This window comes from Loxodonta africana, chromosome 13 (genome assembly GCF_030014295.1).
Source record: "Loxodonta africana isolate mLoxAfr1 chromosome 13, mLoxAfr1.hap2, whole genome shotgun sequence".
In the NCBI taxonomy this organism is placed as follows: domain Eukaryota; kingdom Metazoa; phylum Chordata; class Mammalia; order Proboscidea; family Elephantidae; genus Loxodonta; species Loxodonta africana.
The window spans coordinates 58,235,899-58,259,138 of NC_087354.1; the positions used below are offsets into that span (position 1 = coordinate 58,235,899).

Genomic DNA, 23,240 nt, shown 5'->3' on the forward strand with positions numbered 1-23,240 from the left:
TTTCCATGTTTATTAGTTTTCTTTTTATCAACAAACTCATTTAACACGTTCAGAGCATTCCATTGTATGGACATGCATTATTTACCTAGTATCTTAATGATGGACATTTAGGTATGTATCTTTTTTTTTTTTCTTTGCGATTATAAATAAGGTGCAGTTCAACTTTTAACACCACCTCACTAAACTATAAAATGAGCAAGTCTATTAATTTTATTTAGTGGGAAATACCTCTCTAACTTAATAATTAGTGTTTCATAGGTGTGAAGAATTCTGAATCCCAAACATATAAAGTAGAACAAGCCACTTGGGATTTAAAATTAGCATTCTGAATAGCTTTCTTTCAGACCAGAACCAAATATTACATAGTTTAATGATCAGATGCTCAGGAATTGGAAATTTGCCCCAGGAGGGAAATGAAGGACAAAGAAGCCAGATAAGTGAAGATGTTGAAATGCAAATACATGAACTGAGGGATTCCAAAAAGAAAAAACACAAAAAATTTTCACACAAAAAAATTGATGGCGGTTATCTCTATGTGTTGAGAATCTTTTTTTTTAAAGTTCTTCTATACATTTTTCTGTAATTTACCTTATTTTTCTGTCATGAGGCAACAACCATGTCTATCTTCTTGGCTGTATCCTCAAAGCATGGCATGTAGGAGATGCTCGATTAATATTTATTGAATAAGTATAAATGTTTTACAATGTGCATATTATGTGTATAACCAGAAAAAAATTAAAGCATTTGTTTTTGCTTTTTTAAGTTGAAGCCAAAACCGAAATATGATTCTGAGATACTAGTTAACACACTCAAGTTTAAAAGTTCTGTGGAAACAGAAGCTCATCTGTTGTAAGAAGGAGTATGAGTTATAGCTCAATAGCTCCTGCTTTGATTTGGGTGGTTCCAAGAAGCAAAGCGGCAGCTCTTGCACCAATCTGTGTCCTGCAGAATGTAAGGGTAACGGATGCCTTCTGATAAATAGGAAACCATGTCAAGAAGAGAATGCTTTCCAGATTCCCAAGCAGCTGACAAGTCACGGCAGATCTATAGGCTCTGAGCCTATTGCCTGGTGCTCTGGATGGGAGAAGAGGGCTGGCTTACGGCCAGGGAGACATCAACATCCATCCACACACACAGCTTCCCAGCATCATCTGGACTCTCCATTTGCAAGGAGAGAGGGTGGCAGAAGAGGCCTGCCCTTTAACAAGCTCCGTGATCTCATAGTTTTATCCCTTCTCGGGGCAAAGACTGTAATCACGAGGGGTTCACAGAATGCCGGGTCTAGGGCCTACAGTTAGGGGGCATGAAAGACAAAGTTAACATAAAAAGACAAAAGTAGTTGATATATAGTGAATAGTGGGGCAGGTAGCCCAAAATCCTTTGTCCTATTTCATAAAAACTCTGAGTGCGCATTGGATACCCACAGAAACTTAAAACCTTTTGTACTTACGAAAATGTAATGCATCAGTAAAAAAAAAAAAAAAATCACTGGGTATCTACTACTTGGAGCCCTGATGGCACAGTGGATAAGAGCTGTGGCTGCTAATTAAGAGGTTGGCAGTTCGAATCCACCAGCAGCTCCTTGGAAACCCTATGGGACAGTTCTACTCTGTTCTATGTGGTTGCTATGAGTCCGAATCGACTAGACAGCAAGGGTTTTTTTTTTTTAATTGTGCTTTAAGTGAAAGTTTACAGATTAAGTCAGTCTCTCATACAAATTTTTATATACACCTTGCTATACACTCCTAGTTGCTCTCCCCCCTATTGAGACAGCACACTCTTTCTCTCTACCCTGTATTCCCATGTCCATTCAGCCAGCTTCTGTCCCCCTTGGACTTCTCATCTCCCCCTGAGACAGGAGCTGCCCACGTAGTCTCATGTGTCTACTTGTCCCAAAAAGCTCATTCCTCACCAGTATCGTTTTCTATCTTATAGTCCCGTCCAATCCCTGTCCTGAAGAGTTGGCTTTGGGAATGGTTCCTGTCTTGGGCTAACAGAAGGTCTGGGGACCATGATCTCCAGGGTTCTTCTAGTCTCAGTTGGACCACTAAGTCTGGTCTTTTTATGAGAATTTGAGGTCTGCATCCTACTGTTCTCCTGCTCCATCAGGGATTCGCTGTTGTGTTCCCTGTCAGGGCAGTCATCGGTTGTAGCCGGGCACCATCTAGTTCTTCTGGTCTCAGGCTGATGAGTCTCTGATTTGTGGGGGTCTTTCTGTGTCTTGGGCTCAGGCAACAGGGTTTTTTTTGTTTGTTTTTTGGGTTATCTACTACGTATTAGACCATGTGTGAAATTGGGTGGGGGAACATAGTTAGCACTTAAAGAGATGAATGTGGCATGATTTGCAACCTGAAGAGCTCAGTCTCACGATGGGTATAGACAAGTAAGCTGAAAATAACAGAATAATGTGGTAAGTACCATGCCAGTGGAACTCACAGAATAAAAAAAAAAACTCAGGGAGAATTCAGAGGGGACATTTAATTTAAAATGGGGAGAGCAGTTGGATTGTCCATGAGGAGTTCCTGGAGTTAGTCAAGAGAAAGAGAGGAAGAAAAAGCAATGGGGATGAGTACTACTGACTTGTGCAGACATATTGGGCTGAGAACAGGCATATACTGCATTATACAAACGGGCAAGAGTTTGTTATGAACAGCTATGCATGTCGATACAAGGAGCTTACACCCTAAAGGCAAGGTCAGAACTCGATTTTATTTTAATCACTTGGGCTCCCAAGTGAAAACTGAATTGGAGGGAAATAAGACTAGAGAGAGGAAGACCAGTCGGGGAGGCCATTGGGAGTATCCTGCTAAAAGAATGAGAGCTGCACCTCCAGTATAGAGGAGTGGGTGTTTAACAAATGGATCCTCCTGCAAATCAAAGCTACAAACTCTGTACAAAAGACCAAACACAACAGCTGAGGTCTCTGGAAATCGAACAAAGACAGGCACATTTTGGAGGGCAGGTGAAACTTGGAGCCAGTGACAAGCATAAAACGGCTTTTCTGTTTGTTTCGTTTTGTTGTCCTTTCGGTTTCTGTTTGCAGCTTTGCTCCAAGAGCAGTACAGTCATGGTGGTGGCAACAGAGGGATGGTGAAAATTCAGTAGAAAGACCATCATTCTGGCGGAAGGGACCAAAGGAACCTAGGATAACCCGGGCCACCAAAAGTGAGAGCAAAACCAAAAGAGAGAATCAGAGAAGGGAGCAACCCCAAATTCTGCATACAGACTCATCTCAAGTCTCGGGCCGACCCCTGAACCATGAATGTGTGGGACAAACCGAAAGAAATTTGCAGCCAAGACTCAAAGATCTGTACAGGTGGTCACCAACTTACAATGTATTTGAGTTATGACTGAGTTATGACAAACCACACTTACCACAATCTGCTTGTAGTACATATTATCATTAGCAATATGTACTACAATGTTGCAGTGTATAATTTGCTGATGTTATCACTCTCAGATGTTCACTCACAGATATTCAATTTTATGATTTACTGTTCAAAACTGCTGTACAGATTTAGTTTTCTAAACTAAATGAGGGGCTTCAGTTGCTCAAAACATGGACCCAAACACTGATCACTTTGCTGAAGACTATAGACAGATGTGTGAAGCAGTGAGATGTTACCATGAAATATATGAAGAAAAAAGAAAAGGACTACACAGACGACTCTCACTAATTTTCTGACTAGAAATGCCATCGCCATTCCCAGGGATAATCTAGGTGATTCAGAACCTTCCACAAGTGGAGTTAACTACCACAGCTGACAACATGCCACTGTCTTCCAACTCTTCTTCATTGTTGGAGGAAGTTTTTATGATTTGTGTATTTTTTTTATGTATGTATTAAAATATACCTGTAAGTTTATTGGAAATATATTAATATTTCCAACCCCTCAAAGACAAAGAATTTATAAAGACACTGATAATAAACCAAAAAAAAAAAAAAATTTGTTGCCATCGAATCGATTCCAACTCATAGCAACCCTATAAAAGGCAATAATAATGAAAAAAAATGAGGTATTCGACTTACATCTGAACTGACTTACAATGGAGTGCTTAGGACAGAACCCTGTTGTCAGTCGGGGGCTACCTGTACTGAGATCTGAGACACCACCCACCACAGGCACAGAAGGGTGCAGTGGGATCTAACCAAATTCACTGCTGCTAAAACAAAAACCTCAACACTCTCTGGAACACTAGAACAGAATTCAAAGTCTCCACAACAAAATATTTGCATTAGTTGTGATAAAATCTGAAACTACTCAGCATACAAGGAGTCAGGAAAATGTAACCATTCCCAAGGGAAAAGAGAATCAACAGATCCCAATCCTGAGATGACTTTAAAGCTATTATAACTATGCTCAATAAGATAAAGGAAAATATGCTTGTAATTAATGAAGTAATTTTTTAAAAAGATCAGAAAAATAGAAAATACAAAAGGAGATTTTTATGGAAATTTTAGAACTGAAATAAAAAAAATTCACTAGATAAACTTAAGAGAAGAATGGAGATTACAAAGGAAGGAGTCAGCCAACTTGAAGGTATATTAATAGAAATCATCCAATCTGAAGAAAAAAAGAAAAGATTAAAACAATAAACAGAGCTTCAGGGAACTGTGGACCAATTTTTCTAAAGCCTAATTTAATATAAGGATACTGGAATCACAAAAGGAGAGGAGAGACTAGAGAAGAAGAAGAAAAAAAAAATCAAAGAAATAATGGCTGAAATTTCCCCAAACTTAGTGGAAGGCATAAATTTACAAATTCGAGAAGCTCAGAAAACCTCAAAGAAGATAAATTAATTAGAAGAGAAAACACACCCGGGCAAATTATAATCCAACCACCCAAAACCAAAACCACAGACAAATGAAAATCTTGAAAGCAACCCTGCTATATACAGGAAAACAGTAATTTGAATGTCTGAAGATACCTTATCAGAAATCATGGAAGACAGAAAACTGGAATAGTATTTTGAAGTGCTGAGAAAAATAAACTGTCAATCTAAACTTCTGTTTCAGTAATGAAGGTGAAATAAAGACCTTATTTTAAGAGAAGAAAACTAATGGTATTTCTCGTCACCTGATCTTCACTACAAGAAATGCTAAATAAAATTCTTTCAGGCTGAAGAGAGATGAAACCAGAGAGAAACTCAGAAATACAAAGTATTTCTTTAAAATATATCTGATTAAAGCAAACATTATAATAATGTATTGTAGATTTACAGTGTATTTAGCAATAATAATTATGACAACTATCACATCACAGAGTTGCAAGGTTTCTCTGTTTTACATGGAATGGTACAATATCGGAGCCCTGGTGGCACAGTGGTTAAGAGCTCAGTTGCAAACCAAAAGGTTGGCAGCTTGAATCCTTCAGTTGCTCCTTGGAAACCCTAGGGGACAGTTTTATTCTGTCCTAATATAGGGTTGCTATGAGTTGGAATTGGCTTGACAGCAGCAGGTTTGCTTTTTTTTTGGCTGGGGGGAGAGTTGGTACAATATTACCTCTAAGTGGTCTGTGAATAGTTAATGGTGTATCGTGCAATATCTAGAGCAGCCGCTAAAATATTACAGCAGAAGTGCCAGAGATAAAATAGAATTCTAAAATATATTCAAATAATGCAAAAGAAGGCAAGAAAAGGGGAACAAAAGAAACAACAAAACCAGAGGGAACAGAGAACAAATAATGAAATAATAGATCCAAATCAATAATTAGTTAATGGACTATATACTCCAATTAAAAGTTAGAGATTATCAGACTGGTTAAAAAAGTTAAGACCTAGCTAAATGTTGTCAACAAGAGATGCACTTTAAATATAGAAATATGGACCAGTTGAAAATAAGGAGATGGAAAAAGATAAACCATGTAAACAGTAAACAGGAAGGCAGGAATGGCTACATCAATATCAGATAGACTTCAAGACAAAGGGCATTAAAAAGGTAGAGACCAAATTTCATAATAATATAAGGTCAATTCATCACAAAGATACAAAAATCATAAATGTCTATGTACCTAATAGAGTCTCAAACACATGAAGTAAAAATTGACAGAATTAAAGACAGAAGTAGTCTAAAATCATAATAAGGGATGTTAACATGCCTCTCTGAACAATTGATAGAGCAATTACACAAAAACCAGAAAAGACATAAATAATGCAAGCAATATTAGCAACCAAATAAGCCTAATTGATATTTATAGAACACACACGACAACAACAGAATACATATTTTTTTCATGATGTTTAACCAAAAGAAACCATATGCTGGGCATAAAACAAGTCCCAATAAATTTAAAATAATTAAAACCATACAAAATATGTTCTCTGACCATAACAGAATTAAATTAGAAATCCAAAACAATAAGATATTTAGGAAAACCCCAGATATTTGGAGGTTAAGCAATACACTTCTAAATAATACATAAGTCAAAGAATCTCAAGGGAAATTAGAAAATATTTGGAACTGGTTAATAATAAAAATACAACATATCCAAGTTTGTGGGATGTAGCTGAAGCAGAGCTTAGGGGGACATTTATAGCTTTAAAGGCTTATATTAAAAAAAAAAAGAAAGAAAGGTCTAAAATCAATGGCCCAAGGTTCCACCTCAAGAAGACAGAAAAAGAAGAGCAAAGTAATCCCAAAATAATTTGAAGGAACGAAATAATAAGTATCAGAGCAGAAGGCAGACAAATGGAGAAAATTAACAAAGTCACCCCCCTCCCCCAGAAAAAAAAAAAAACACTGCCGTCAGGTCTATTCCAACTAACAGCAACCCTATAGGACAGAGAAGAACCGCCCCATAGGGTTTCCAAAGAGCAGCTGAGCTCTTAACCACTGCACCACCAGGGCTCCGACAAGAAAGCCAAAAACTAACAGATAAAATAGAATCAATAAAATTGATAGCCCCCACCCGGCGTAGGCTGCTCAAAGAAACAAAGAGGAGGGAGAGAAAGAATATATATCACCTATATTAGGAATTGGAAACCCTGGTGGTGTAGTGGTTAAGTGCTATGGCTGCGAACCAAAGGGTTGGCAGTTCAAATCCGCCAGGCGCTCCTTGGAAACTCTATGGGGCAGTTGACCCCTGTCCTATAGGGTCGCTAAGAGTCGGAATCGACTTGACGGTGCTGGGTTGGGTTTTGGTTTGGGTCTTTAGGGAGTAATGGCTGTGGCTGGGAGAAGGGTATCACCTTGCTATTATTCAAAAAGAAACTGTAAATCGACTCGATGGCACTGGGTGTTGAGTATATTAGGAATTAAAGAGAAATTAAAATTAAACAACTGTGTATCTGTATAGAAAAAAATTATTAACTCTTCACACAAAACATAAAAATTAACTCAAAATGGATCACAGATCTAAATGTAAAAGCAGAAACTATAAAATTCTTAGAGGAAATCACAGGAGAAAATCTCTGTGATCTTGTAGTAGGCAAAGAGTTCATAGATAAGACACAAAAAAGCACAAACTATAAATGAAAAAATTAAGTTGAACTTTTTCAAAAGTAAAAATCTCTGTTCCCCAAAAGATATCATTAAGAAAATAAAAAGGCAAGTCACAGAAAAGGAGAAAATGCCCACAAATACATATATCTGACAAAGGACTATCCAGAATGTATAAAGAACACTTATAAGTCAATAACAAGGAGACAAAAAACTCAATTAAATAACGGGCAAAAGATATAAACAGACACTTTACAAAATAAGATGTACAAATGGCAAGAAGACGCTCAGTGTCACTAGACACCAGGGAAATGCAAATTAAAAGCGCAATCAGAATTTAAAAAAAAAAACAAAAAACAAACTGGTGAGGATATGGAGAAACTGGAACACTCAGACGGCTGGTGGGAATGTAAAATACTGCAATTCCTTTAAAAACCGACAATATCTTTAAAAGTCAAACCTGCTGTATGCATGCAGCCCAGCTATTCCAGTACTAGGGATTTACTGAACAGAAATGAAAACACAAGCCCACACAAAGACTTGTACAGGAGTGTTCACAGCGGCGTCAGTCACAACAGCCCCGAACGGGAAATACCCAAATACGTATAAAGAGATGAATGGGTAAACAAACTGGCAGAGTCACGCAATGGAACACTGCTCTGAAATAGGGTGGAACACAGACAACCAACAGCACGGATGAATCTCCGATCGTTACTCTGAGTGTAAGAAGCTAGACACGAAAGGCTACACACAGTGCGCATCCATTTATATAAAATGGGAACAAATCCAATCAGTGGTTGCCGAGGGTTAACGCGGAGATGCATTTCAAAGGCAAACGGAATTCTGAGGGAGTGATACAAAGCTCTGTATCTTGGTTGTGACGGTAGTTTCACAGGTACATACAACTGTCAAAACCCATCAAGTTACACACTTTAAATAGATGCAGTCTATTTACACAAATTAATACACAATCAAGTTGATACGAAAAAGACAAAAAATGGTGAGAGCTCGAACATGGGCAGCAGGAAGGAAGTTAGACAGGAGGGGAAGATTTAAGAAATACTTCATAAATAAAATCGACAGGTATGATCAGTGAAACCCTCTGCTTCTGGGTCTTGCAGAGTAGGGCTGAGCAGAATGACAAAGAATCACCTCCAACTGCTGCCTGGGCCTAGCTCCAGAAAAGACTGCCTCTGGGAGATTCAGAATCCAGGGCTGTCCTGCTTTCAAATACCACCACCTTGTGTTTACATGTGGAATGCATGTCACACTGTGGCTCCAGAGGACTGTGTGCCTTCCAGGAAGGAAGAACCCTGTGTGTCACCTTTTGGCATTTTTTGGGAGGCGGGGTGAATTATGTCACAAATGCATGGCAGCCACCTTGCCTCCAGCTCCCTCAGGCCCAGGGGAGCAAACAGGTAGGGGCTAGAGCCCCTGCACTGAACGAGAATGTGTGTCCAATAAACGCGACTGCAGAGCCCTGGTGCCTGTCTTGCCATCCATTTCACACAGGGAAATTTATAACAGTCCCAGGAACGCACAGCAGACACGCTGAGAGGTTTATGAGTTAGACAACACACCTTAAATGCAGGACAGACAAAAGCTATTTGACTCCTTTCCTCTTTTTTTAAAAAAACATTTTTTTAATTAAAAATTTATTTTGAAATTCTCATAGATTCACCTGCAGTTATATAAAAAAAATAATAATACAGACAGATTCTGTGTATCCTTCACCCAGTTCCCCTCAATGTAACATCCTGCAAAACTATACTACAATATCACGGTGAGGATACTGACATTAATAAAACCCATCATTTTTTTCCTATCTCCAGAGTTTTACTTGTACTCGTGTGTACGTGTGTGTGTGTATTTAATTCTATACAATTTTATCGCATGCGTGGACTCCTATATTTGCCACCAAAGACAAGGTTTCCTCTGACTTTTGAATTTAGCTGCAAGTTTGGGATTTCTAGCAGAAAGAAAAATGGAATGGAATTTGTTGAGGGTTTCAGAAAGCTTATCTATCTCATGATGGCAGTGGTTTTTTTTTTTTTTTTATCTCATGAAGATATATGCCTTGTAATTTTATTTGAATAATATTCTCTATATGGGACATAGGGAATAAAATATCTCTGCTCCAGAAGGTGAGTAGATACATGTTTGTTTGGAAATAAGCAGAAGAAAAAAAGAATGGGCATATTTTTGTACTGGGAAGATTTTGAATTGGCTGGTTAAAGCCCAGTCTGATGGGCTAGGCCAGAGTAAGCTTTTAGGACTCTAGGAGGGGTGGGTGCAAAACAGAATCTAATGAGTTTAAACACAGGTAACTAAACACAGGGGAGCTGCAATTTTGGAGAGAAATCTTAGAAACAGAAATGTTCATCATAGGCTGGAGCTGGACCCCGTGACCATGCAGGAGAAGATGGGGTGGGGTGGAGCAATGCCCACTTCCTCTGCTGTCAGGAGACTGGGCCTTGAATCTGCTATCAGGTCCCCACAGGCCACCTGGGACTCAGGTCCCCATGGGCTACCTGGAGTCAGGTCCCCACGAGTATCTGGGACTCAGGTCCCCATGACCATATGCAACTTCTGGGAATGACTGGTAGATAATCCTTCAAAAAGAGAGTAAATGAAGATCCAGCTCACCACCCCTGAAAACAAAGTGATTAAGAGTTCAAGCTCTGGACTCAGGTTACCCCTCCCTACCTGTAACCTGGGGCAGGTTCCTTAATGTCCCTAAATCTCAGCATCCTTATCTATCAAATGAGTGAAATACAATCTAACTCACAGGGCACCCCTTTTAACAAAGAGAGAGCAACAATAATAAGTTAACAAATATCAAGTGTTTAGAACACACCTGGTTGCTAACCGAAAGGCTGGAGGTTTGACTTCACCCACTGGTGCCTCCAAAAAAAGGCCTGGTGATCGACTTGGGAAAAACCAACCATTGAAAACCCTGTGGAGCACAGTTCTACTCTGACACACATGGGGTTGCCATGAGTCGGGATTGACTGCATGGCAACCGTTTTTTTGAGTACATGGCAGACACTTCATACGAATTCTCATTTCATTGACACACATGTACATACATCATTTTATAATTATAAAAAACTTCTCCAGGGTCACTCAGCTAATAAGCAGCGGACCCAGGGTTCAAACTTGAGTAAGTCTGATTCCACTCTTAGCCTCGACATTACACAGGACATACGGGAAGTGTCTAACAGTGCCCAGCACACACTAGGCGCTTAATAAATGTCCTTTCTTTCCTTCCTTCTTCCTTCATACTCTCTCCTGGGCTCTCCCTCATGAGGAAGGATCATAATGAGGAACACGGACAAGGACAGAGGCCTGGCAAACCAAAGAGACTCAGAAAGAAAGGGCTCCATGCCAAACTCTTAATAAAGAGCCCTCAGAGCAAATAGGTTTTGGCTTCTTTCTATTAATATCTAACCTCTTAAGGTACTTCTTAGCCCATAATTTCCTTCTCTGGAACCTACACAAAATCCACAAAATGACAAAGTGCAAGAAAGCTGGGAATACTGAGCATCTTAAAAGTTTCAGGTAAAATTAAGTCACCTCTAAAACATGTTCAAGGAGTCCTGGTGGCGCAGTGGTTAAAGCACTCGACTGCGAACGGTTCGAACTCACTGGCCACTCCACAGGAGAAAGATGTGGCAGTCTGCTTCCATAAAGATTCCAAACAAACAAACCAACCAACCCACTGCCATTGAGTTGACTCTGACTTAGAGTGACCCTATAGGGTTTTCAAGACTGCAATCTTTACAGAAGCAGACTGCCACACCTTTCACCCGCCGAGCAGTGAGTGGGTTCAAACTGCCAACCTTTTGGTTAGTCACCGACTGCTTTAACCGCTGCCTTGGAAGTCCTATGGGGTAGTTCTAATCTGTCCTATAGGGTCACTACGGGTCCGAATTGACTTCACAGCAATGGTTTTTTTCCCCTGGTCTTTCAGCCTGGCTCTGGCACTCACTAAGCTGGGTGACTTTGCGTAAAATCACTTGCTTCTCAGTGCCTCTGTTTTTTCATCTATTAGCATAGATATAAAAACCCTTGCCTCACCTTCCTTAAAGTTGCTAAGGGAATTATGTGAGGAATATATGTGAAAAAACAAGTCATAAAGCACAGCACAAATATGGGAAATTATCAGTATTAACCAACACCTTATCAAACTTGCTAAGAAAATTCTTTTTTTTTTTAAGAAAATTCTTGAGCAAGAAAAACTAGAGCCAGAAAGCAGAGGTGAACAGCAAGCTGGAACGAGCGAGTCAGGTGGTAAAGAAAAACTAGCTGTCAGAACCTCATTTTCGGTGTTGGCAGTTAACCTTCAATCAATTTTATAAGGCCAGGAAATAGCTATATTTTTAATTAAGTGTTGGTGGTAGGCTCAGAAACATAAAATTTAATGGTAGGGTAGACGCCATCTTAAAGAAACATAGCTTCTTACCTCTCCTTCCAGGAAAGATATCTTTTCTAAAAGTTGCAATATTAGGAGTTGTTTCTGCTGCACCTTTTTCTTTAATGATTCAATCTATAAAGAAACAAAATAAATATTATTAATCAAAAGTATAGAATTACATAAATACAAGTAAATCAACTGGAAGAGATGCTTTTGGCTTTATTTAAACAGAAGCTACACACGGGTTCTCTGTGCTCCGCCAACAGTATTAGTGTAAGATGCTCTGCGCACGCAGTGGGGGTCTTGTGTCCAAGCAAGCTTGGGATATCCAACAGGATTTTGGAGAGTCACATCTCATTAAGGTTAATGCAGCATTTCCACTATGATTTCACCTTGTAACCTTTATTAAGCCCAGGTTTTCAGAAAATTTGCTATGGGAAACGGCAGATACAACTCTACGGGAAATAATTAGTCTGGATTTATGAGGCAGCCCAAACCTGGAACATTCAGGACTGTTAACCCTGTTAGGACACTCATATTTGTTTAGCCAAGTGTCAAAATCTTGGTTTGGGAAACGGATCACGGGTCACTAAAAGTGCTAATGAATGGAATTCAGAGGACCAGGGCCTCGTGTGGCCTCCTACAGTGGTGAGACTTGAGCTGGCCTTAACTTTCTATCTTTGTAATGTGTTCAATCTTGAACTCCTCTATCTTTGTTTTTCACTCATGTATTATGTCTCCCAAGACAAACCAGGAAAACAAGGCAAACCCTCTATGAGATGGATTAACACAACGGTTGCAACGATGGACTCAAACATACCAACGATCTTGAAGATGGCCCAGGACCGAGCAATGTTTCTGTTACACAGAAGCTGCCATGAGTTGGAGCCGACTTGACGGCAACTAACAATAACAAAGACAAACCATGTGTCCCCCAAAACAGCAACTATGGTACTCCATGCTAGGACATGCCTTGGACAATAGTGGGAACAATGTACAGATTCAATAAATAACATGTGGGTTTTAAGAACACGCTACCTTTCCAGCAATCTAGAATACTGAATTTGAACGTTTGCAAAATCTTTTTTAAAAAATCCTCTCGGTAGAAATTGGAACAATTCCTATTGTTGAGGGCCCTCTACTCTCTGAAAAATCTACATCTAGAAAAGGTGCACCCGCATGTACCCTTTTACCCAGCAATCCCATTTCCAGGAAGAGATCCCAAACACACACTAGCCAAAGTATGAAACAACAGTGCCATCGATTCGATTCTTGGGTATAGGATTTTTTACTTTTAGGAAACACAAAACAAGACTCCATCACTAAGTGGCTGCTTACATAAACCATAGTACATCCTAACCTAATAATAACCACATTGCTAAGAAACAGTTATCAGTGGAGGAAGGAGGATATTAGGAGGGGGAGACAGAACAGAAGACTTTCTGATAATACCTTATTACACTGTTTTAACACTGAAAACATATTTTGGAGACACAAAAAAATAAAATTAAACAAGAGGGGAAAAGTGAACCCCAAAACCTGAAAACCAGCCGAAACGAAAGAACATAATTATATATTGAAATGGTGAAAAGAATTAACTCAAGTGTTGTTGGAACACAGCAATTTGCATATTTTAGTGGAATATATTAGAAGATAAATATAGTTTCAAAGAAATCTCTCATTCACTAGGAAAATTGTGAGTTGTAAATATTGGTACTTTTTAAAAAAACTTTCTGATATATGTATTGTAGCATAATGATTTTTGGAACCAAGTGTAAAAGAAAAGAAATAGAAGTTTGAAATCTAAGAAATAAAAAAAGTTATGGTTAAATTTGAAATGGAAATATCAGTGTGAACGAATCATCTTTTATTTTCTTTTGTAAAATATGCATTTGCCAAGCTCTATCCACTGAGAAAACTTGGAAAAAACAATAACGACAAGCCCGGAGTATATTCAGATTTTGGTTTCTGAATACCATTTCCCACTAAGAACACACAACACCTCAGAGGAATGGCAAGAAATGATGAGCCTGAGATAACTTCTTAGGCCTGAAAATAAGAACATGAAGGGTCTCCCTTTGGCTGAGGGTAGAAAATTTGAGCATCAAAAAAAAAGGAATGTAATTGATTAAAACTCATTAAAAAGAATATGTAATACATTTTTTTAATATATATTTCAAAAGAATGTGTATTTTTTTAATGATTCTTAAAGAAAAGAAATGGCAACAACTCAATTGAATACCACTGGAGTGACAAGGGCCCCAATTCCTAACCTGACAATTTAGAGCAAAGAATAAAGCATTTATCCCGCCTTATTTGTATAAATTGTGTTTTACGGGTACTAAAAAGCCCTAGTTTATGAGGGAAAAGCCTTACTTTACAGGAAAATTCCAGTTAATAAATGGGGGAGGAATGAGCGAATTAGAAAATCACCCTTCTTAAGCTCCTATGAAACAACTGATTCAAGTCACCAACAACAGATGAAATGGTGAGGCAAAAAGCCAAAGGGGAACGTCTTAGTTATCCAGTGCTGCTATAACAGAAATACCACAGGTGGGTGCCTTTAACAATCAGAAATCTACTCTCTCAGTTAGGGGGCTAGGAGTCCAAATTCAGGGTATCTGCTCTATCTAGGGGAGGAAACCCTGGTGGCTTTGTGGTTAAGTATGGCTGCTAACCAAAAGGTCCACAGTTCAAATCCACAAGGCACTCCTTGGAAATTATGGGGGCAGCTCTACTCAGTCCTATAGCGTTGCTATGAGTCGGAATCAACTCGACGGCAGTGGGTTTTTTTTTGGGTGGGGAGAGCTCTAGGAGAAGGCTTTCTCTCTCTGTGAGCTCTGGGGGAAGGTCCTTGTCTATTCTGAGGTTCTGCATCTCTCTTCCCCCATCTCTGCTCTGCTTGGTTTTTTAATCTTATACCTCAGAAGAGATAGACCCAAGACACACCCTACAAAAATCCTGTCTCCTTAACATAGCAAAGACAACCCATTCCCAAATGGGACTATAACCACAGTCATCCCGTTGCCATTGAGTAGATTCTGACTCATAGCAACCCATAAAACAGAGTAGAACTGCCCCACAGAGTTTTCAAGGAGAGGCTGGTGGATATGAACTACTGACCTTTTGGTTAGCAGCTGAGCTCTTAACCACTGTGGCACCAGGGCTCCATGGAGGTTAGAGTTTACAACACATATTTTGGGGGGACACAATTCAATTCGTAACAGGGAACTTGACAACTGTGCTATTGGGCTGCTGCCACCTGAACCCACGATCACCCTGAGTGGGACAATCTGACATCGTGTGCCCCGATCACTACAACAGGAAGCACGCTGCGCCACTTGTGACGCAGTCTTATCAAAAAGTGGAATCCGAATCTAGCCTAGCTTCCAGCGCTAACGAGGAAACCGTCTAACCCAGAATGCAGGACCTTTTACAGGACAACTGACTCAGTTCCAGCAATAAGTCAGTGGGTAGGCATAGTGAGAGGGGAGATACCCAGGAGGGGGGTGCTCTATAGCAAGAAGCTTTAAACATGAAACAACCAAATGTAAAGGACCTCATCTGCACACCAACGGGACAAGCCATCAGTAAAAAGATGTGTTTAAGACATTGGGAAAATTTTATTACAGATTGTTATTAAAGGATGCCAAGGAATTACCATGAAGTTTGCTAAGAACATACTGGCATTGTGATGATGTAAGAAAAATTCCATGTGTTTTAGAAGTGAATAGTGAAGTGTGTAGGAAAACATGCAGAGTGTCTGAGATCTGTTTTAAAAGCAAATGTGGCCAATTCTTGTTATTGATGAATCTGGGTAATGAGTCTGTGGGACTTCACTGCTTATTCCTTCTGTTCTAAGTCCATTTGACATTTTCATTATAAAATATTCTAAATTCTACCTGGTGTCAAAAAAATATAATCTTCTGCTATGGAAAGCAAACTGTACAAAATAGAATAAAAAACACACTGAAGAAAAAAATGTCCAACATTAATAATAAAAGAAATTAAAAAAAAAAAAAAACAGTAATGTGTTACCCTTTAATACCTTTTAAATTTGCCCCAAACAACTGACTGAAGAAACCAGTGTTGGCAGGGGTGGGAGAGACGGCTACTCTCATGTACTGCAGGTGGCACCGTAAATTAGAATGACCCTTGAGCAGTTTAGCAATAAATATTAAGAGCCATAAAGCTGTTCATACCCTTTGACCCACTAATCCCACTCCTGGGAATTAATCCTAAGGATATAATTCGAACGTAGGGAAAAAGCTATATATACAAAGATGTTCTCGCTCATATTACTTATAATAGAGAGAAAATGGAAATAGCCTTAATGTCTAGCACTAAAGGAGTGGGTGATGAATTATGGAATATCACTTGATGGAGTGAATTACACAAACACTAAAACAATTACTGCAGAATGGAAAGGTCTCCAGAAAGCCCCGAGGTGTAGAAAACTAAAGTTTATAATGATGAAGGCACGAACTGGTAAAGAAACTGGATAAAACAAAAATAGTTCTGGGTTGGGGTAGGATTACAGGCCAAAGGGCGGCAGGAGGAGTTTGTTTTGTTTAGATTTCCTTTAACTTTTGTAGGAGTCAGTTTTGTTCCTTTTTCGATCATTCCTATGGTATTAAGATTTTTAAATTAACTTTTAAAATCTTTATATGATAGGCAAAATGGTAGTGGAATTAACCAAAATACTCGAAGGTCACGGGGAGGTAGTATTTGATAAAGTCTGGAGTTCTTAACCTTTAATGTTCATAGGGGCTTTTTCCCTAAGGTTTGTCTTGACCAGCATGCTTCTTTGTAACTCAGGCGGACTGTAAGTTTTGCAGCCTAAGGAATCCTGTGGGATGCCAGGCCTCCAAGGCCACAAAAAAAAAAAAAAAAAAATCTGTTGCAGTCAAGTTGGTTCTGATTCATAAGTGGGAGGCGAGGATAAAAGTTCTTGGAACTTCTTAAAACCGAGAGTGGCCTGATACCTACTTACCTGCATCAGTTGTTGGAGCTAACCAACCTGCCCTGACCACAGCCACACAATGGAATCACCTGGGGGGACGGGAACTTTTCAAAAGGTCCTGCCCCTAGAGATTCTGAACATACCACTGTCCTTAAAAACCCTCCAACCTTATGATGTTCTAACTCCCTAGCATGACACTTGAGGCCCTTTCCCTGGGGTCCCACTCTCTCGCCGGTTCACTTCATGCCGGGTCCACCCCACAATGAACCTACCTTCAAGCCACTCCATCCTCCTAGCAAGGAGCCCTGGTGGCACAACGGTTAAGTGCTCAACTGCTAACTGACAGGTCTGCGGTTAGAATGCACCCATGGGCTCCAAGGAAGAAAGACCTGGCAATCTGCTCCCATAAAGGTTAACCAAATCAAACCCGTTGCCGTCAGCTCTATTCCAACTCATAGCAACCCTATAGGACACAGTAGAACTGCCCATAGGGAATCCAAGGCTGTAAATCTTTACAGAAGCAGATTGCCACATCTTTCTGCTGTGGAACAACTGGTGGATTCGAACTGCTGACTTTTTGGTTAGCAGACAAGCACCTTAACCACTATGCCACCAGGGCTCCTTCTCTTAAAGGTTACAGCCTAGAAAACCCTATGGGGTTCTACTTTGTCAGACGGGGCTGCTATGAATTGAAATCTACTTGATGGCACCCAACAGCACCCATGATCCTCCTAGTGCTCTCTGGCACACTCCTGACCACACTCCAGTGCTGCCTCTGGGCCTTTGCACAGGCTGGTGCCTCCATCGAGAATGCCTTCTCATCCTCCATCCCTTCTCCAGCAGGACAACTAACACCTGCTGTCACCATCTACACAGCAGTCACCTCCCAGGCCAGCGGCTCCCAAGTCCCCTAGGCTGGCTTTGCGTCCCCTCCTCTGTGCAACATCAGCCATTTGAAACTCCCTCTTGGGACACAGGACAGTTATTGCCACCATTTGTTCACAGCTTCCCCTACGGCTGGACAGCAAACCCACAGTGGGCAACTGTTGAGTGCATCAATATATAAAAGAACCCTCCTCTTAGGGACCTGAAATCACTCTCATCGACCCACACATTTTTATAAACTGCTTTGGAAATGGCTGCCGTAGTGAAAGGATTTCTCCCAATTTGTTTCAAAAAATAACTTGTTCAGACTCACTGGTCTGATGGAGACTGGAGGAACTCCTGAGGCTATGGCCCTCCAAACACCCTGCTAACTCAGAACTGAAGCCTCTCCTGAAGTCCATCTTTTAGCCAAAGATTCGACAGGCCAATAAAACAAACAAAAAAGCTCGTGAGGAATGTGCTCCTTAGAATAATCAACAATTTGAGACCAAATGGGCAGCACCTGCCCAAAAGCAAAGACAGCAAGAAGGGACAGGAAAACTGGACGGATGGACACGGGGAACTGGGGTGTAAGGGGAAAAGGGCAGAGTGCTGACACATTGCAGGAACTGCAATCAATGTCACAAAAAAACTTGTGTATAAATTTTTGAATGAGAAACTAATTTGCACTATAAACTTTCACCTAAAGCACAATAAAGAAAAATTTTTTTTAAATAGAACTTGTATGTAGACCAGACCAAAAGAAAATTGTTTAAGAACTTAGTATGTTTATGTTACGGTTTTAGTGTGACCCTGGAGGCTATGAGGCTTCTCAGCTTCTGGAAATTTTTCCCATTGGTTATGTGTAGGACAGAAGTTGTTTTACGTAAGATGTCAGAATATGTTACACGCTATAGTGAGAATTACGTAAACAGTACCCAACTGTGCAAGACTCATGAAATTTAACATTGAACTCGGGGACTGTGAAGAGAAATTAATGAATATAAGAATTACAGCAGCAAATACGTATTAAATACTAGAGAGCACTTGATGGGGGTTTTTAAGGAACTGGGTTTTGGGATGTGTCCTTTTATCAACTGGCAAATGGCAATATACATGTAATCTGAGAAATGCCTTACGAACAACACAGAACATACTGAAAGGGAGCGTGTAAACAGTGCACGTCAGTTTTAGCACATACGGGGAGTGCCACACGTGAAACCAACCTGACTGATACCAGAAGGTATATTAACATGGATGGTCACATTCCATCAAACTGCTTAAAATTCTGTAAGGGAAAGGGAATTTGATTTTTAAAATCCAGACAGTTTAAGTTTATGGTATTATTGTTTATTTTCTTGGAAATTTGCTTTTTCAAAAAAATTTTGGTTTTATTATTTTTGGAATAACTGGCCAAGGCCCACAGGCACTTTGATCAAAAATCAGAGTGTGAAACTGTGTGTGTGTGCCCTCACACACACTGGCAAAATATGGCCACTCAATAATAAATAAACCAAAGGTCCCCAACATTTCCACCAACACCTCTGCTTTGTCGTCCCTCTTCCCATGAACCCTCACCTAAAAGACTTTCTGCTTTTAACTGCATTTACGAAGAAATAATTCATGGTCCTTTTGAATCCATCAAAGATGTATCCCGGCCAACCAGAGCGTCTACTCAAAAGGAGATAACTAGGGTTATGGGTTCTATGTCAAGAGAAAGTAACATGATACTTTATTGAACCCTTGTAGCCTTTTGGGGGAGGAAATTTATGTTGTTAGGTTATTTGAGGAGTCCCAAGGTGGTACAAATGGTTAATGTGCTGGGCTGCTAACTGAAAGGTTGGAAGTTTGAGTCCACTCAGAGGAACCCTGGAAGAAAGGTCTGGTAATCCACTTCTGAAAAATCAGACCTATAGAGTACAGGTCTACTGTGACACACCTGGGGTCTCCGTGAGTCAGAGCTGACTTGACAGCAACTGGTAGATTTTCTGAAAATATCAAAGTTTTGTAAGAAAACAGCTTGCAAATCCCCATTATTGCTCCTGAAAGCCCCCAGGGACCCAGTGAATCAGTGAGCTGAGTCGGGTCAGGAAGGAGGTAGGCACCAGCCTTCAAGAGCCACCTTTTCCCTTTGCTTCCTCTAGTCCCAACAGGGCCTTGTTTCCAACCCAGCCTCTCGTTCCCACTGTGGTTTGGTCGCAGCAGGGCTTTGTTCCTGACCCAGCCTCTCGTTCCCTCTGTGATCTGGTCCCAACAGGGCCTCGTTTCTGACCCAGCCTCTCGTTCCCTCTGTGGTCTGGCAAACACTCCTGTCCCTTTCCTTTAGCAAATCAAGAGGAACCATATTTGATCCTCAGACACCCCGCAGTGTAAAATGGGAATACTTGGAATTTTACACTCTTCCCCGGAAAAGGTTTTTAATTTTTGCTACATCTTCTCTTAATTCTATTTCAGATGTCTTGTAAACTGTAATTTCATAGTTATTGTATTTTTTAATGTGTATGCTCCTTGATAAAAGCCACCGCAAAACGCGAGAATAAAAGCAATAATAAAGCTTACCCTCTTTGTTCAACAGTAATAAAGCACAGGAACGCATGGCAAGCTCAAAGCCCGCCCCACAAACGCAGCAGGAAAGAGCCATTTAATGGGGGCCAGGGAAATGGTACATTATCTCATTTTGGAGGGAAGGGGGCAGGGGAAATGAATTAAGGCCACAACAAAACGAAACTGAAAAATTGCTAAATGAAACTCTGAGTGGGGAAAATGAAAAATCAATGAAGGAACGGAGGAAAAAGGTACATTTTTCATCTTCATGATGTCTGATTGGGTTTGTAGAAATTCATTTTCAATAAATGTATCTTGTGGCAGTCAGCCAGGCTGGATATGAACAGGGCACATATTTTAATCAATTTTTTCCTATTAAGTTTGAAGTAATATATAATAATAGAACTATACCATTCAAAAGGATCAGTTAAAACTGGCTTCTGAGGTAAAATCATCTAATTGGGTTTGATTTCTATTTTATATCAAAGATAATCTAACTTCTCTTTAAGGAGAGAAATGTTGCTGAGTGCCAGCAAGGTGATTCCAACTTAGAGAGACCACGTACAACAGAGTAGAAGAACTGCCTCATACGGTTTCCTAGGCTGTAATCTTGGACATGTTATCAGAAGGAATCAGTCCCTCGAGAAGGACATCATGCTCGGTAAAGTAGAGGATCAGTGAAAAAGAGGAAGACCCTCGATGAGATGCATTGACACAGTGGCTGCAACAATGGGCTCAAGCATAACGATGATCGTAAGGATGGAGTAGGACCAGGCAGTGTTTCGTTCCGTTGTACATGGGGCGGCTATGAGTCAGAATCGACTCAATGGCACCTAACAACAACACAACAATCTTTATGGGAGCAGATCACCAGGACTTTTCTCCTGCGGAGCCACTGGTGGGTTGGAACCACCAGCCTTTTGGTTAGCCGAGAGCTTAACTACTGCACTGTCAGGGAGGCATAGCACCCTGATTCTCTTGGGTACCTAAAAATGACTCGGCTGTAAAAATATCATAGAAGGATGAACAAAATGGCTCACCAAACCATGTGCCTTCACTGGGAAGGAAGAAAGGAGGCTGTGCTGGGTACCAGGCTTTTGCTGAGTCATCTCACTAGTTTCAGAGAAACAACCCTAAGAAGGTTATCCCCATTTTATAGCTGAGGAAACTGAGGTTCCAAGAGTTTCACCATTCATTCCCTCAAAAGGCATCTACTGAGCACCTCTGTCTTGGGCACGGTGTTGGATGCTGGGAGCACTGCAGTAACAAGGAAGACATGGTCCCAACCTTCATGAACAAACACACCACTGGATGTCCTGCTGATGGGAGTGAAGGTAGGTTTACATCACAAGGCTAAATAGGATGACCAGCTCTTCCTGGTTTAACTGAGCCTTTCCAGGTTTTAGCACTTAAGGTCTCATGTGCCAGGAACCTCCTTAGTCCCAGGCAAACCAGGACAGTTGGCCACCCTGGGGCTAGATGTTGGCAGGACTAGGAACTAAACCCAAGATTCTCTGACACTATAGCGATGTCGAGTTTTTCTTCCACCCTCCCTGTGATGACAACCTGTCACTGCAATGCTACGCAGAAATCAGGCAAAGTTCTAGAAGTAATGCTGGCATTGGATATCTTGTTTTACAAATGGCATGTAGAGGCCCTGAATTTTCAGGCTGTTCTTTCTTCCTCTATGACTTTAGAGAAAGAAGGAGGAATGGAGACACCAGGAAGGACATGCTCCTACGCTCTCTATCCCCAGATGGACACAGTTTCAGAGACAAAACACAAACACTGGACTGGAATATCCAGGGAAAGAACTGTTTAGACTAATGTAATATGGATATAGAAGCACCTGGCTCCTCACCTGGCACAAAGTTGGTGCTCAAAAACATGGTAGTTTTTTAAAAAGTCCCTAAAGTTCAAGTGCCCTGGGATATGGACCCTCACCAGCACTGGGCAGGGGCCTCCTGAGAGCCTTTGGCTGCCCTACCAGCCCCTCTCCCCAGTGATTCACCAGCATCTCCTGCCAGAGGCATCACTCTTGCGTTCAGATCTGACAAAGCAATGGGGAGCCGCTGAGTCGCTACGAGCAGAGTAATAAAGGGCATTTGGTGCTGATAACCCACCATGATTGGTCTCAACCTACATTTCTAGCCTTTCACCTTCACTCCCTCCTACAACCCAGGCAACCTAGATTGATGCTCCCTGAGCTAACTCTGTGCTTTCTGATCTCCATGTTTTTGTTTATTCTGTATTTTCTGTCTGGTATGTCCTCCACCCATTCATTCCCTGTCGGAAAAAACCCAACCCACCCTGCAAAGCCTGGTCAAAAAACCGCCTCCTCCCTAAAGACTCTTCACCCACACCAGGACTAGTTAGCATTCACAGGCACCATGCTAAGTACTTGACATGCATTTTATCAGTCAGCCCTTAACAACCACCTCAGAAAGGAGGCATTACTACGAGCCTCCCATTTTACAGATAAGGAGACTAAGTCTTGGAGAGGATAAGTAGCTTGCTCAAGACTGCAAAGCCTAATCAGGAGTGGGGCAAATGCAAAGTCAGAGTTAAATCACTCAAATTCATTAACCATGACGGGCTTCTGTATTCCCAGCCTATGACCATGACGGGCTCTGTAACCCAGCCTATGACCATGACGGGCTCTGTAACCCAGCCTATGACCATGACGGGCTCCTGTACTCCCAGCCTATGACCATGTTGGGCTCCTGTACTCCCAGCCTATGACCATGGCAGGCTCTGTATTCCCAGCCTCTGACCATTACGGGCTCTGTATTCCCAGCCTATGACCATGACGGGCTCCTGTACTCCCAGCCTGTGCCCATGACGGGCTCTGCATTCCCAGCCTGTGGCCATGACGGGCTCTGTATTCTCAGCCTGTGGCCATGACGGGCTCCTGTATTCCCAGGCTATGACCATGACAAGCTCCTGTATTCCCAGCCTATGACCATGACAGGCTCCTGTACTCCCAGCCTATGACCATGACGGGCTTCTGTACT

General features: G+C 41.0%; 1 protein-coding gene across 1 annotated transcript in view; it reads right to left on the reverse strand.

Moving 5' to 3' along the window:
* The window catches only part of MYZAP (myocardial zonula adherens protein), a 92,635-nt gene that overhangs the window by 11,560 nt on the left and 57,835 nt on the right, over positions 1 to 23,240 (reverse strand). Inside the window, exon 11 of the mRNA XM_064267492.1 lies at positions 11,904 to 11,987. Within this exon, the coding sequence (XP_064123562.1) occupies positions 11,904 to 11,987 (84 nt within the window). The remainder of the gene's footprint in view (positions 1 to 11,903; positions 11,988 to 23,240) is intronic.